Source organism: Vittaforma corneae, assembly GCF_000231115.1.
Source record: "Vittaforma corneae ATCC 50505 unplaced genomic scaffold supercont1.8, whole genome shotgun sequence".
NCBI classification, from domain to species: domain Eukaryota; kingdom Fungi; phylum Microsporidia; family Nosematidae; genus Vittaforma; species Vittaforma corneae.
This window is the reverse complement of record NW_006889841.1, coordinates 13,606-28,409: the sequence shown is the minus strand read 5'-3', so window position 1 is coordinate 28,409 and position 14,804 is coordinate 13,606. Positions and strand designations below refer to the sequence as shown.

At 36.3% G+C, this 14,804-nt stretch overlaps 9 protein-coding genes across 9 annotated transcripts; 7 read left to right on the top strand and 2 right to left on the bottom strand.

The window, feature by feature from the left end:
- Positions 1-260: 260 nt before the first annotated feature.
- VICG_01052 (uncharacterized protein) lies at positions 261-1,367 on the bottom strand (the record flags this gene model as incomplete). The annotated part of the gene is made up of 1 exon (XM_007604436.1): positions 261-1,367. One exon carries the CDS (start codon positions 1,365-1,367, stop codon positions 261-263), a length of 1,107 nt encoding a protein of 368 aa, XP_007604498.1.
- An 83-nt stretch (positions 1,368-1,450) lies between these two features.
- Positions 1,451-2,659, top strand: VICG_01051 (uncharacterized protein; the record flags this gene model as incomplete). Its single annotated transcript, XM_007604435.1, has 1 exon — positions 1,451-2,659. The coding sequence occupies one exon, from the start codon at positions 1,451-1,453 to the stop codon at positions 2,657-2,659; it is 1,209 nt and encodes a 402-aa protein (XP_007604497.1).
- A 303-nt stretch (positions 2,660-2,962) lies between these two features.
- Positions 2,963-4,249, top strand: VICG_01050 (uncharacterized protein; the record flags this gene model as incomplete). Its single annotated transcript, XM_007604434.1, has 1 exon — positions 2,963-4,249. The coding sequence occupies one exon, from the start codon at positions 2,963-2,965 to the stop codon at positions 4,247-4,249; it is 1,287 nt and encodes a 428-aa protein (XP_007604496.1).
- Positions 4,250-4,510: 261 nt separating this feature from the next.
- On the bottom strand, positions 4,511-6,199 carry VICG_01049 (uncharacterized protein; the record flags this gene model as incomplete). Its single annotated transcript, XM_007604433.1, has 1 exon — positions 4,511-6,199. The coding sequence occupies one exon, from the start codon at positions 6,197-6,199 to the stop codon at positions 4,511-4,513; it is 1,689 nt and encodes a 562-aa protein (XP_007604495.1).
- A 988-nt stretch (positions 6,200-7,187) lies between these two features.
- On the top strand, positions 7,188-9,152 carry VICG_01048 (uncharacterized protein; the record flags this gene model as incomplete). Its single annotated transcript, XM_007604432.1, has 1 exon — positions 7,188-9,152. One exon carries the CDS (start codon positions 7,188-7,190, stop codon positions 9,150-9,152), a length of 1,965 nt encoding a protein of 654 aa, XP_007604494.1.
- A 32-nt stretch (positions 9,153-9,184) lies between these two features.
- Positions 9,185-9,808, top strand: VICG_01047 (uncharacterized protein; the record flags this gene model as incomplete). The annotated part of the gene is made up of 1 exon (XM_007604431.1): positions 9,185-9,808. A coding segment is annotated over one exon (624 nt), but the record flags the coding sequence as incomplete, so codon positions are not given.
- A 317-nt stretch (positions 9,809-10,125) lies between these two features.
- Positions 10,126-11,073, top strand: VICG_01046 (uncharacterized protein; the record flags this gene model as incomplete). The annotated part of the gene is made up of 1 exon (XM_007604430.1): positions 10,126-11,073. The coding sequence occupies one exon, from the start codon at positions 10,126-10,128 to the stop codon at positions 11,071-11,073; it is 948 nt and encodes a 315-aa protein (XP_007604492.1).
- A 762-nt stretch (positions 11,074-11,835) lies between these two features.
- On the top strand, positions 11,836-13,113 carry VICG_01045 (uncharacterized protein; the record flags this gene model as incomplete). Its single annotated transcript, XM_007604429.1, has 1 exon — positions 11,836-13,113. One exon carries the CDS (start codon positions 11,836-11,838, stop codon positions 13,111-13,113), a length of 1,278 nt encoding a protein of 425 aa, XP_007604491.1.
- Positions 13,114-13,355: 242 nt separating this feature from the next.
- VICG_01044 (uncharacterized protein) lies at positions 13,356-14,087 on the top strand (the record flags this gene model as incomplete). Its single annotated transcript, XM_007604428.1, has 1 exon — positions 13,356-14,087. One exon carries the CDS (start codon positions 13,356-13,358, stop codon positions 14,085-14,087), a length of 732 nt encoding a protein of 243 aa, XP_007604490.1.
- Between the last annotated feature and the right edge of the window lie 717 nt (positions 14,088-14,804).

The window sequence follows — 14,804 nt, the reverse complement described above, 5'->3', positions numbered from 1 at the left end:
GGTTCAGAGCTTTAAACAAGTCTAATTAAGCTACAAATTCCTTACTGCAAGATGTGCTGCAGTAAACAAAAGAATGCAAGATTCGGTTTGAAACTAGTCTTGCTATGTAAAAACAAGGCAAAGAGCTATGCAGGCTCATGAATGCCTCACAATGGCGATAAATAGTGAACAGGACAATTAAACGCAGAAGAGTAGATTGAAAATAGTCATGTACTTAAGCAATAAACAGATATCAATTGTGATGTTTTAATCTTACATGCTTATAAATATTCCAGGATGACAGAGTCGTCAAAGGAAAAATCAGATGTGTCAAGTGGCCCAACCAATATGTATGAATACTCAATGCATTCTTTGTTCCTTATAACTGGTCCTTTTTGTATCTTGGTTCTGAAGACAATGCCGTTTTCGAACTCAAATTTTGATAGGATGAAAGGAGCACGCTTACCTTTTGGAATATCTAAATTCATAATGACATCATAAACCAACCCCGTGTCATCTTGATCAATTTTTGCTATGCCATTTTCCACAGTATATTTAATATCGTTGGACTTTAACAACTTTGAGCATGATGCTGGGCAAGAAACCGTACTTGAAAAATTGAATACTTCCTCGTTTATTAGAATTTTAAAAGATTCTCCAAATTTTCTGTAGTTTGAATATGCCGAAGAGAAAGCTATGACAAACTCCTCCTTGATTGTGCCAAAAATGGCTGACTCATCGTTTATGACGGAGATGTCAAAGGGAAATTTATAGTATTTCTTGGAATCTATCGATAGTTCTGTTTTAGAAACAACGGTCACTTTATTAAAAATGCCAGTCATTCTTATATTTTTAAACTCATTAGATTGCGACCTCATCCTCTTAAGACCAGAAAGTATAAACTCATCTGTCGTCTTTTGCCTTGCAATCTTTGTTGGCTCCTCAATTGGTTTTTCTATTTTAATTAGTGATCCATTGAAAATATCAAATGGGTTTTCAGATATTTTTACTGAACTGTCGAACGTAAATGTGCTGTTGAATGTGGATGGTTTCTTTGTGCTTTGGAAATTTCCCGTATTTAGATCTAGATTATCAATCGGCCTATATTCATTCGAAATATCCTTTAGTGCAGTGTTGTTCTCTAGTATACTACTTGAATCACAATCTAATATGCTACTTGAAAGTATACTGTTCGAGGATATGTTCTGCAGCTTGCTGGAGTGCTCAATTCTCAAGGATACCGGGGTCTGAACCAGAGGAGCATTTCCCAAGTCCGAACAGTATATTATCTCTCTATTGTGTTCCTCCGAAGATGATTGCTTTGTGTCTTTCTTTTTCAAGCTAAGCACTTTAGCTTTCTTCACTTTAGATCTAAAGTCTCTTAGCATGTGCCCTTGTTATCCATTCTGGATTATCAAATTTTGGAGGGAAATGTCAATGCTTGACTAGTTTTTCTTTTTGAGGCCATCCCATGTCACTTGAAGAGCTTATACTCAGCGACTACGGAACAATTCCAAAGACAATAGGTATGTTTCTCCTCAAATGCAACTCATCCACATATTTACAAATTCAATCGGCAACTAAACTTTCTGATGAGGATCTGACCGACGGTTTATCTTTGCTCATTCAACGAAGAATTGTAAAGTTTTTTATATTTGAAAAGGTTTATAAATACAGTGTTTTAAAGAGCATGATAAAGAGAAGAATGTATTTTTCTGTGTACCTGAGTTACGTATCGCAGAACTATTCATCAAAGCATGCCAAGTACTTTTCAAAGATTATGGTCAATGGAACATTCAAGGAAACGGGCGAAAACATGGATAGTGAGACTAGCACGGTTGTAGATGATCTTATAAATGCAGGCATATTAAAAATTGAAGTATTTTCCACCAAAACATCAGAAATGGACTCGTGTAATTCATCAAAGCAGTTTAAGCCATCCAACAAATTTTTAACTGTAAATTTTAGTTTGTTAGATCAGAAGATCTTTGAAGAAGAGACAGTCAAGTATGTGTCGAGAAGATACAACGAAGCAGCTGGTTCGGTATTAAAGGCTCTTCTTAAGTGCGAGTCTGGCAATAGAGACAGCATTATTGATAACTTAGACTCAACTAAAGTTTTGATCTCAGACAAAGGCTCTTTGGTTAATGAAAGAGAAAATATAGATGAGTATCTGAAGTATCTTTGCTCAGCTAATGTAATTACACAAGGAATGGATGAGAGGAAATCGTACTTCTTCGGCTTACCCAAAAATACCCTAAAAGCCTATAAGCTGTCTTTAATAATTAAAGATTCAAGTATGAGAAGGATTTTTAATATGATTTTAAACAAGCCTCTAGTTGAAGACAAAGATATAACGATTCGTTCATTGCTAGGCATTAATAAAGTAAAAACAGCATTGCTATCTCTTCAGAGGCTTGGCATGATCTCACAGAGATGTATTGGCGATTACACTTCTGGATCTAGAATTGAGCACTCATGGTTTGTGGACACGAGCCACGCATGCTTGTCCATTTTAAAAAGAATAGAAAAACATATTTGCGGTAAGCTTGAAAAGATCAACGAATGCTGGACCTTGAACTATTTAAATGAAGATTGCATGAACAACTACAATGTATGGACTTCGGATTTTATTTCACTTGCAACGGATCATCTAGTACTAAGCTATGGATTGAATTAAATGTCGTTTGAGGGTTAAAAGCTGCATTGAAATTGTTTAAAACAAGCTATATAGACGCTACCATTTCATTGATTGCTGGTGTAAATATGCGTGCCGCACAGCGTACTCATTAAGGTACTGAATTGTCTGTTTAATATGCATAAATTACTATCTAAATAGGTAGCAAGACCAGAAAGTAAAATGATTTTAATCAACTGTCTGACGTCTTTAGTGCTGATTTTGAAATTGTGGGTCGATTGATTTTATAGCTATTTATTGAAGGCTACACTATCTTTATATTTTGACTTCTGTTGCCCCAAGTTAATGGTAGTGGATAATACCGCAAAAGAATGCAAAGAGAAGATTAAGAGTCTTGAAAAAATAATTGCAGACTTGAAGTCTGAGCTCCATTCCAAAGAAATCATCATTAATGCACTGGTGTCAAAACTTAAAGAGCAGAAATCCGGTGTTGGTTGTGAGAATTGCGAACATGCGAAGAAGATAAAAACTAAAATGACAGTGTCGTTGCCAGGAATTGAAGCATGCTCTTCAGAAGATATTAATACTGAAGCAAAAACACCCATATCGCCTCGCAAGCCTGCTGATGGAAGCTTTCACAAGAGTGTCTGTACACCCTGCGATTCAGCAGAGATAATCTCGCAAATTAAAGATATCTTCGTTCAGAAATCCAAGAATATGGAATTCAAGCTGAATTTTACGTTTAAAAAGTTTGTAGATTATGCCGAAACGACATACGAATTTTCCTTGTTCAATAAAAAGGTTATGAAAGCAAAAAATCCCCTAAAGCAGTTCATAGAAGCCAATTTGGACAGGATTGTCAAGTATATTCTGGACAATGTCAATACTTTAAATCTAAACCAGATTTGTTCGACAATTTTCTTGATAAATTCAGAGATGGCCTATAAGCACAAGCTTGTTATTTTCCATGATATTGTTCTGGAGCTGAGCAGCCATTCCAAGTTGAATTTAATTGCCGCCGCTCTGTTTAACAATCTCGATCTTGAAAATGATGTGTTTAGCCAAGTTATTAAAAAAATTATGTATCACCAGTTATGTATTGATGGAAACATACTCAAAGATTCGGAAGTTGCAGAGCATCTAAATTTGATAAGAGATAATTTCAATCTTTCTACTCCGGAAATAAGTCTCTGGGAGAGTCTTTCGCATTTTCTTGTTAAGCATAGGCTATTTGACCAAGACAGAAAAATTATACTCGCTGATTCCATTGAGAGAGGATTTTGCCTGCGAATGCTATGTCACTATATAGACTGGGACTACACGTACAATACCTTCATTCTGACACAGCTCTATCCAAAAATTCTGTCAGATAAGGGCGCCGTTCATGTGTATTACCTGGGAATTTTGATGATGAATGCAAGGCGAGTCTTTGGCTATGACGAAAGTGTAGAGAGGCTGGAGGAAGAGCTAGTGAGCTTTTTGGAGTGGAAGGACGAGTGCTCGGTGGTAGCCTACATGATTCTGAAGCAAGTTCGTCAAACAGATTCGGAAAGCTGGATGAATGAAAATGAAGAATTTCTGCAAAATAATGGATACAGAATAGAGTATTTAAGGAGTTTTCTGCTACTGTAATGTATACATTTATCTATATTATTAGTATGGGTGAGTAATAAAGACCATTTGATTCGATGGGCGTTATTTAAAGAGTATGTAGCAGCGATGAAAAAATGAATATTTCCAAAAGAAAATATCTACCAACACCACCGCTTCGATGTTAAATGGTGCAGAGTCAGTAAAGGCGTGTTTGACTATGACTGTCCATTTGCTGAATATTTTCCACATTAAAAGCGCTAATTTATCAATTCCTAAAAAATAAAATAGTTTTAATTAGATTTACTCATCAACCATTTCCAGTATCTTCTCAACTTCAATCTCATTATTTTCGCCAACAATTTGAGCTAGCCCTTTGATGCTATAGTTAGCCAGTAGGCTATCCAATTTTAACTTGCCACTACTCCCAATCTCCTTAAATGCATTCACAATCTGAGACTTGACCATCTTTGAGTAACTCAACCTAACAAGGACATCCTCCATCTTTTCGCTAGATATCGATCCCTCCATCGAGGCAACACTGTCCTCTACCAAGCTGGGCTCGAATCTCAATGCTCTGAGTATTTTTTTAAAATCAGAAATACTAATCAGCCCCGATTTCTTAACATCTTTGATTTTAAACATCTTTTTGGCATCGCCAATCATCAGATCAGATGCCTTTTTCAGATCAATGAACCTCTTAAGCTTTTCCTTTTTGCTTTCAAAGAACTCTCTAAGCTTGTCGGCAGCTTTCTGCTTTGATAGCGAACATAGATGCACGGGATTAAACTTCGGCTCATTAGATGAAACAGCTAATATTTGTGACTCCTTGTCTGATATGGTGTAAATTTGATTAGAAATATCCTTCACTCTGACAAGTTCAAGAGCCTCTGTATTTTCAAACTCTGAGACTTCGCATTTGATGGAGTTCAAATCGAGGATGCTAGAAACATTCAGGTATGACATGTCGATTTTGTCAACAGAAAGCCTTTCGGGTGGATGGTAGCTTTTCAGACTCATCAGCTGATGAACATCTTGGATGTCATTCAAAAGTAAGTGCAGCTCTGCAGACTGAACAATCAAGTCTGTATTTGTATCCTGAATTTTCCTTAGCTCCTCAACGACGGTCTTCAAAATAGATGATAAAGCACTCACTTTCTCATGTACGATCTTCTTTTCCTTTAAAAACGCTTCAGCCTTTCTTTCGTATGAATTTCTAGCCTCAATAGACCAATCAATGGCCTTGAGTGTGTTCTTGAGCTTATCCTTAGCTGCAATCTGTCGCTCTTCAGATAGAAATTTTTGGTAGAACTGTGACAAGTATGTCATTACACTCCTTTCATCAGGCCTAATAACATCAATGATATCTTCCGGGTCAAATAATTTTGGTATTTCAAGATGTTCTTCGGCTATTTTGAACGCCTTGCTGCAGTTTTCATATTTATTTTTTGGATCCATTGAATGAAAATCAGGCATAAGATTGGGCCTGAACTTGTGGATTATTGCGCTGAATCCAAGCCCATCCTGCCAGCTGGATGAAAGATCTTCAATCTTCACATTCTTATACTCCTCCGTGACTCTCTGAGCCCAGCTTAATATTTCCTCTTTCATAGTGAAGAATTCGCTAGTAAGAATGTCAGAAATAGACAATTTTGAAATTAGCGTCCAAATAAGTCCCAAGATAAGTTTCTGATCACCATCAACAATGTCTTCTGGCCCAATATTCACAAGTGCAATATTCTGTTCTTTGATAAAGTCAAGAATTATTTTCAAATTCTCCATCTTCTGAATTCTCGAGTGAGGGCTAGTGTTGTACTTGGAGATAACTTTTCCCAATGCATTTAGAAGATTGACAAGGGCAATTCCAGAGGACAAATCAGCAAAAAGGCTGTCGATGGTATCAAAGCCAGCCTTCTTTAGCTTGTTATTTACCCATTTTGTGAATGTTTTTGTCTGCACAACTTTCCAATTTCCAGAAGAGAGCTCGTCCATTAAGGGCTGAGGAAAACAAACACTAAAGCATTAAAGATGTAAAAGAGCCAGCTAAGCCAAAAGACAATCCAAATAGAAACAACACCATCTATTCCAAAACCTCAGTGTAAAGTCAATTAGAACAGAGTTTGAAGAAACCTACAAAATGCCAATATCGAATGTATTTAATTTTTAATGTTTTGATAAATTTGGCATCAACCAAAAAATTTCAAGTGCAAAAAAAGCGATGATAGGGCACACATGTCCGTAAAACGTTTCTTTGAAAAAATCTTTGGAACCTGCGGCTGTTATTCATAAAATTCGATTAGGTATGACATCAGTTCTTAAACAAATTAACACTCAAATTAAAAGATGATGGATACAGCAGAGAAGTTTTACACACTATTCCGAAGTACTGCAGCGTTGAAATGTCCCTTATTTAACCAAATGTTTTTGTGCCAGGTTTCCTCCGTCTATTAGAACTTGTACTTATTAAATATATATAGTATCGCAGATACAACAAACACGTTTTCTGCATATATTCCGACATAAACTAAATAGCTATGCTTATCTGTGTCGTTAAATAAATACTTGAGAGCCATGAATGTAGCCATAGAATTGACAAGAAATCCAACAGTTACCATTATTGTTATTTTCTCAATGTAGTCTCGTCTTTGCAGAACACTTTTCATGAATTCGTCGTCCTCATGTGGATTGATTTCTTTCAACTCAGTCATAAGGAGGAGAGCAAAATTGAAAAATTTTTGGAAAATAAAGGAGACATTAAGACCACAACTCGTGCTATTATACCGCAAAGCTGTTTTGTGTTGTCAAATTTAAAGACTCTTTTTTGTTACTCTCATTATTTTTCTTTGTGAACATGGCAGGCATTTTTTGTGATGCAGCTCAGCTTACATTTGCACTACCTTAGCTCAACTCTACTATTTGCTACTCAACGGATTAGCATCGTTTGACTATTTTTTACCTAAACAGCCCACTCCTGTGTCAAATGCAAAAAGAAGCAGGCATATTTCATGGATTTGAAAGATTTGACGAATTTGTTATGAGGAATATTGGTGTTGAGATATTTGCTGAAAGCATTCTAATCAAATATCCAGGAACTGTTCCAAATCTTCCCATTTCTAACCATCTTAGTATTCCTGAAATTCTTTCAATTTCACTAGAACAAAGTGAAAATGGAAACCAGCTTAGCCAAGGATATTGCAAAAGAAAAAAGCAATGGAATAGCATTAATACAACCAGAAACATATTCCGATCAGAGCAGTGGGCAAGGATATTCGAGAGAATAGGTGATGAATACTCCTTATTCCTGCTTGAGCACACATGTATTATACAGAAAATCGGTGAAAACATGGTACTGCTATGTGGAGACATTAACAGTATTCCGGAAAAGAGAAAGGAGCAGAGATATGTTCAACGAGAGCAGCTGTTTAGAGGAAGACCATCGTCCCTACATATATCTGTTGACGAGGCACTACAGGCCATTATGAATGATGTTGAGATATCTCGTGATAATTCAAGCATTTTAGCTGAAAAAATTAAAAAAATGGTAAGAAAGTACCAGGAGTTACCGCTAAAAGCCATTTTCAAGTCATTCATAATAGAAAAACCATTTGATTCTGCAAGCCAACATGCAGATGATGATGGTAAAAGATCAAGTAAAACGAATAGTGGCGCAAGTATAATCGAAGATCAGATCAACCCCCAAACCATAGCTGATTTTCTCTTTCTAATTTCTAAAAAGTTCCTAAGGCCAATACTTAGTCTCAAATCATTCAAAACACTCAAAGGAAAACTTGTATTGCTACTAAAAAGAAACGCATTTGAGACGCTGAATTCCGAAGATCTATCCAATCGTTTCAAAATGTCCAATTTTAAATTTTTTAATCATTGCAAAAACCTTTCTAACTCCACAAGGATACAAGTCTTGAAGAATCTAATGCTTTTTCTCTTTAATTCAGTATTCTTGAAAATTGTTGGGTATTTTTTCTACTCAACAACAACCTCTTCTACAAAGCTTAAGATTTACTACTTCACTCGGATTAGTTGGAATGGTAGGACCGACAAGTTCATTCGCGAATACTTAAAAGAGTTTGAGTGTTGTGAAAAGACAGGGAATTTTGCAACCTTAAGGTGCATTCCTAAGGAGGATGGATTTAGGATAATTACAAACTGCTCCAGGCTGACAAGCTATGGCACAAAAAACCATTTAAAGCAGACCAAACAATCTACAAAGTCAAAACTATCAATTGAAAAGCTATCAAGTAGATATCGGGACCTTGGTGAGATATTAAAAGACGAAAGCACGGCTAGTACTAGCAAGTGTCGGAAAAGGATTGCCCATAGAATAGTTCCGAATAGCCAAGCTTTCCCAAGGTTCAATAGCAATTCGATTAACAGTCAAATATCCTCAATAGTTCCCATAATAAGAAAGATTGCATCTGATGCTAATGGATTTTCGCTTCTGTGTCATTTTGATGTTGGTAAAAGGCTATTTCCATTTCTTAAGTTCAGAAGCAATAGAATGATATTGGTGAAGGTTGATCTATCCAAGTGCTTTGACAACATTCCACATCCCAGCCTTATGAGCTTTATAAGCAATATGCTACGTAAAGATGAGTATTATTTTCGCGAATTCGGAGTGATTAGAGAGAATAAGCTGGGAAATAAGGTTGAGATAAAATATTTGAAGCACTCTCCCGATGTTCTATATCCAATGAATATGGTTGAGGCACAACCTGAAGGCTTGAACTATCTTAGGCAAGATGGAATGTGTATTTTAAAGGAAAATAGAACCAAAGTTATCAGTAAGACAGATGTGTTAAAAAGATCGTTGGTATTATTGAAAGCCCCACCATTCTTCATCAAAATAGATACTACATGGGCACCAGGGGAATACCCCAGGGCTGTTCGATTTCGCCCTTACTGTGCTCCATATACTTTTCAGTCTTAGACCAGGAGTTTCCAAATCTTGACTGGCTGGTTGTGAGGTTTGTAGATGATTTTTTGATCGCTACTGAGGCCCCTGAGAATATTAAGAAGTTTTTTGAAATAGCAGATTCATTGAAAGATAAGGGGTTTATAGTAAATCAGAGCAAAATAAGGTCTAATATTGATCTTTCGCTTCTAAATGGAAATAGCTTTGAACAAGGCATACAGGCAAGCTTCGTTTCTGATCATATAGAGTGGTGTGGAATGAAGATATATGACCAAGGAGTTGGTGTTAAAAGCATATGCAGAGACCCGTACTTCAGATATACTGTCTCAGTTTCCATATCCAACCGGGGAAAACGAATCTTTGATAAAATCAAAAGATCATTAAACATCAAGCTTGCTAAAATATACATCAATAAACTGAACAAAAAGCTTGGCGAGTGCATTTTTGATGCACTATTCTTTTGCGGAAGAAGGTTGAAAATTATGATGCTTAGGCTAGATTTTGTAAATACTGATTTTGTGGAGCGAATTCTAGACTGGTGTGTAAACGAGGTAGAAAGAGTGTTGAAGTCAAGAAACATTATATTTGATAGAGAGAAAATTGACAGGATGTCCAATATTGCATATGAGAAGTGTGGAGTGAGGGATGTAAAAGGCATGCCACACCAATAGATAATGAATTGGACAAAGGGTCTTAATAAAGCTATTTCAGGCTTTAGAAGTCCTGGCTTTTTGAGAACTTTGTAAGATATGAGTATTAATTCTTCCAAAAACTTTGGCTTTGTGGCCAGGATTTACTGTCTTTGCATGGTATTTTGAGACATTTGTCAAAACTATAAATATAATCACTAATGGACCTTAAAAAGTCACCATTTGCACATTCATTTGCGATTTTCTACACTGCTCCTCTGTGCTTTGCCAGTGTGTTTGTTAGGATAGATTGTTAGATATTTGAAATTTTTGGATACCTATTTCTGTCTTACTGGGAGATGAATGAAAAGATTTCGATGCACGTAGAATACGAAAAAATGATATGTTCTTCCAGAATGGTGCTATTTTTTACACCAAATGAGGGCTCTGTTGGGATATTTGATGTTATGCGTTGCAAGTCATCTACCATTTCCTTCACATTTTCTATTAGAGATGTTGTACTAACTGGCAAGTATATTTACATCCTAGAAGAGAACAAAATTCATAAATACTCATCAAAAACGTGCAAGCCCCTTTCAAGAATAATAATTCCCGGGTTTATAGGCTTTATTGAGCTTAAAAACCACAGTTTCCTAGTGTATACAAGGGATGAAGCAATGCTTTTCAACGATTGTGCAAGAACTGAGTGGAAGAAGAAGTACGAGCATGCACAGATCATTGGGGAATTCCTGGTTGTTGTATTTGCAGACAAAGTGGTTGTGTATAAGAGTCTTGACGGAGAGATATATTCAATTTCAAAGGAAGAATTTGAGGAGAAGTTCTATCCAATATCTAGAACATTAGATCCAAAGAGTGACCTAAAATGGATATCATTTTCGATCAGCAACAAAAAGTTATATTTATTAGCTGATGATAGGATAGTTGGCAGGGATTTGAATGTGTACCTGGATGCTTTGAACTGCCAGCTAAAAGATTTGCAAGGCGCAAAGATAAGGAAGTTCCAGTGTATTTCCAAGGCCTTAATTTTACTAGACGAGTTGCAGACGAGTCTATACATGGTTCCAAAAAGCTTAGAAAATGTCCTCTTTACAGCAAAATGCAGTGATTTTTATTATAATAGCACAGACAACACGCTTTTTGTGCTTTATAGTAAGAAGTTCAGGATCTTTGAGCAAATATCGGAATTTAAACAGCAATTTAGATTGACCAACGAAAACACTGTTTACCAAGAAGCCGAAGATGAGTTTGACGAATCTGAAAACTCAAGCGTGGATTTGTGTATATAGAATCAATAAAAACGATACAAGCATGCATTTACTTAATATTGCAGCAGTACTATTTTTGATAAATGCTTTATAGCCTATTTTGAAGTGCTTCTATGAAGACATAACGAGCAATGCACTTCACAATGCATTTTGGCAGATATTCAAGATATGCGAAAGCTGTATCATTGGTCATTAAATACACAGCACTGTGTCTCGCTTGTCATAGTATATTACACTGATTGGAGGTAAATTTATTCCATATCAAACTACATAGTATTTGCTTTTCTAGAAAAGCACTGTTGAAATTGCTGCAAAAACTCAAGTATTCAGTGTAAATTTAACTCAACAATGAAGCAGCATCTTTATTTGGACCCATTTTGAGTGTATACTCATCTTTAATCCTGCATTTTGTATTTGTATATTAAAAATGGTCTTCTATCAAAATATGATGGACTAAACACTCGGTTTCAGCACCCCATGGGCCAAGGGACTAAGGACGACTCTGTCTCTTTGTTTTTGAAATATTAGAAGTGCATAAAGCTTCAGAGCTGCTTTTTGGCGTGCATTTTGAATTTTAAATATAGCGAATAGCTTTCAATATTTTCTGGTAATTAAAGACTATTGCAAAAAATTAGGACAAATTGATAGTAAGCGCGTATTTTTAAATAAAAATGGTCCAAAGCCATTAGCTTTCATTTTTAAAAGGTGCATGAGCATCTGATATCTTATTGGTGATGTTATTGACGATAAAACACTTTCATAATCTGAAACTATACATAACAAATGAAATATGCGAAAACCCTCATGATAATCAGCAGGAGAGAAAACATAACCAAAAATATAATGTCTGATGAGATCTATGAGCTACTCATTGACGAATTGAACAACATGTGCCTTGGCAACCAAAGATTAAAAGACAAGGACCAAGTAGAGAGTCATCCACAACAAAATCCATTTGTTGAGAGGTCTTCTTCGCAAGAGTCGATTGACACATTTGTCCCAGTTGGAAGCTTAAAAGCCCATGTGAAAGAGAAAGCCCAGGCGGTTTTTGGCTCGATGCCTACTGTTGAGCTTAATAGATTAATTACGACGATTGTCCAGATTAAAAACAAATCGTTTGGGAAAATGACAAGGTTTTGCTGCAACACAGAGCAGTTTTTTACATTTCTAAAAACCTTTTTTGAGAAGCAAAATCCAACAATAAGCCCAATAGAGAATTTGATTCAGATTTTGGAGCTAGAGAAAAACAGGGAGATTATTGAGCCACTAGCGATCAAGTATTTCAAGGTTGTTTTCTACTTTCAAAAGCCCCTGTCTCCCTCATATTACGAACTATCAATTGTTTACAATATGATGAAAATTGACTTTAAAGAGGATCAATATATTAAATCAGTCGTGAATGTAATACTAAGAGAGTTTATTTTGAACCTTGTGAAGAAATATGTATCAAACACCAGAGCCAAGCTTACAAATGCCCAAGTAAAGGAGTTTTCAGGGATAATAGAAATAACGATTAACGCCTTCAATGGTATAATTGTTGAATTGGATGTCGAGCCTGCCGAAATTTCAAGAATCATATATGTTATGCTATGCTTTTACCTGAATAGATATAAATCAGAGTTTCACAAGAACTACGGGATAAGAGAGCTGTTCTATTGTGCAGTACGGACGGTTTATCAGGGACACCAGTTTGCCAAGCGACTTGAATGCTTTATTGCGTCAAAATTAAAGTGGAAACTAAAAACAGAAGATCAAGAGTTTACATGCGACAAGATTTACCAAACACTTTTCAAACACGAATATAAGAAGACTGTTGGAAAAATTAGACATAGAAATATCAGCTATATGAAGTACTCTAATGGATTGAGTGGAGCTTCAAGTAATAGCAGTTCTTCCGACGAGAACCAACGAGTTTTGATAACAAAAATTGTTCAAACAACTCCTAAAATGAACAAGTCACAGGAGAAGTATGCATTTTCTCCGCTAAGCAGGCGAATCGGGGAGTCCCTTCAGAGTAAGGAAAATCTGGACAGCAAGAGAAAGCTTAAGTTTGAAGAGTAAAGTGTAATATGGACTTTATTTATGTGTTAGATGTTTTCATATTAGAAGTGTCAGAGAATAGGATATGAATACGTATGAACAGTGTTTGGCAGGAAGTATGCTCAGCTGATATTGAAAACAATACAGCAAAATCAACGCACGTACATGCTTAAATATTTATGTGTAAACTGAGTACCAAGCATGTGACTTAGATTGTTGCTAAGTCCTAGTATATCCCGAGTTTTACTAGCACCCATCCTCAAATGCCAGAGTTGGATTTTGGAAACATTTACAGCTCGAATGGGAAGATAATACAACACAGATATGCACAGAAGGCCATTGATGCAGGATCTACAATGATAGCAATGAAAAATTCAAAAGGCGCAGTCTTGTTAGTCAGCAAACCTATTGTTTCACGTCTTCATGCTATTGATAATGACCACAGGATAAAAAGAATAGCAGCAAACGCCTACATGTCATACACAGGCCTGTTGACGGATGGTGCTCTAATTTGTAGCATATGTAAGGACGCAGTACGAGACTATGTATCTAGCTTCAATTCAGATATCACAACAGAATATTTAAAAAGTATCATTTTTGAGTATGTCTACATGTTTACATCAAGCATAGGAAGCAGGGTGATCGGAGCATCGCTGTTCACAATTGTCAAGGATGAAGACGAGTATTCTCTTCTTTTTACAGATTGCACTGGCAAGGTCTCGAGATGGAATGCTTGTGCGGCTGGAAAAGGCGAGAGACGGGCCTTTACAGAGCTCGAGAAGCTGAGCTTGGAGGACATGAGTATTCGGGAGATGGTAGACCAAGGAATAAAGATCCTGCACAAGTGCCATGACTCGTTGACTGAACCCAAGTTCAGCGTTGAGGCCGGATATATTGGAATCGAATCAAATGGGGAGTTTGCTAGAATTCCTGAGTCTGAGATATCGCAAATATGTGAGAAGTACCAAGATTTGAGCATTGATGATGAATATTAAAGTGATCTGCCGCAAATGTTGTCTCAACGACCAGCCTTGTTTTTCTTTTACTTGGGTTTATTATTTAGTACAACTTTCAATTTAAGTATTAGATTAACAAAGGATGTATTTAGCGATAAAGCAAGACGGTTATCCTAAAGACGTCTGCTAGCATGTACCCAGTTATCAATGCACATGTCTGATCTTCTGTCCTCTTAATGCATAGCATGGCACAGAAATATCGTCCTCATACATGCAGTTACGAACAGTGCAAATATCTCATAAGCACATCTATGAGATATATAATACATGCTTGGTGACAGTGTAAAGACTGGTTTTTAGCTCCATACTGTTTTAGCTTTGCTTCTTTCTTTTTTCTAGAAAATTTTTTGTATAAATTCAGAAAATTTTGTGCCCCTATCGTGAGGATACTATTCAGAATCATTTGTATAGTTAACTTCCGATCCTGAACCTTGTGTTCTGCACTAATTCCGGCTAGGATGACGAATACGGGCTTCAAAATGCTGTAGAAATCTGAGCAATGCTCGCTGATGACAGACGGTCCTTGTGGACCTAGGCTTGAAGTTCTCCGACTAGTCTTTTATAAGCACATTTTTTTAGTAATTATTTTATGTTTGTATGTGAGTGTTTAAATGGTAAAATGAGCCGGACTGCAGCAATCTGTGTAGACAGTTTTCTTTCTAAGTTTTGTTATCTTTATGTTCTCTGCTCAGGATG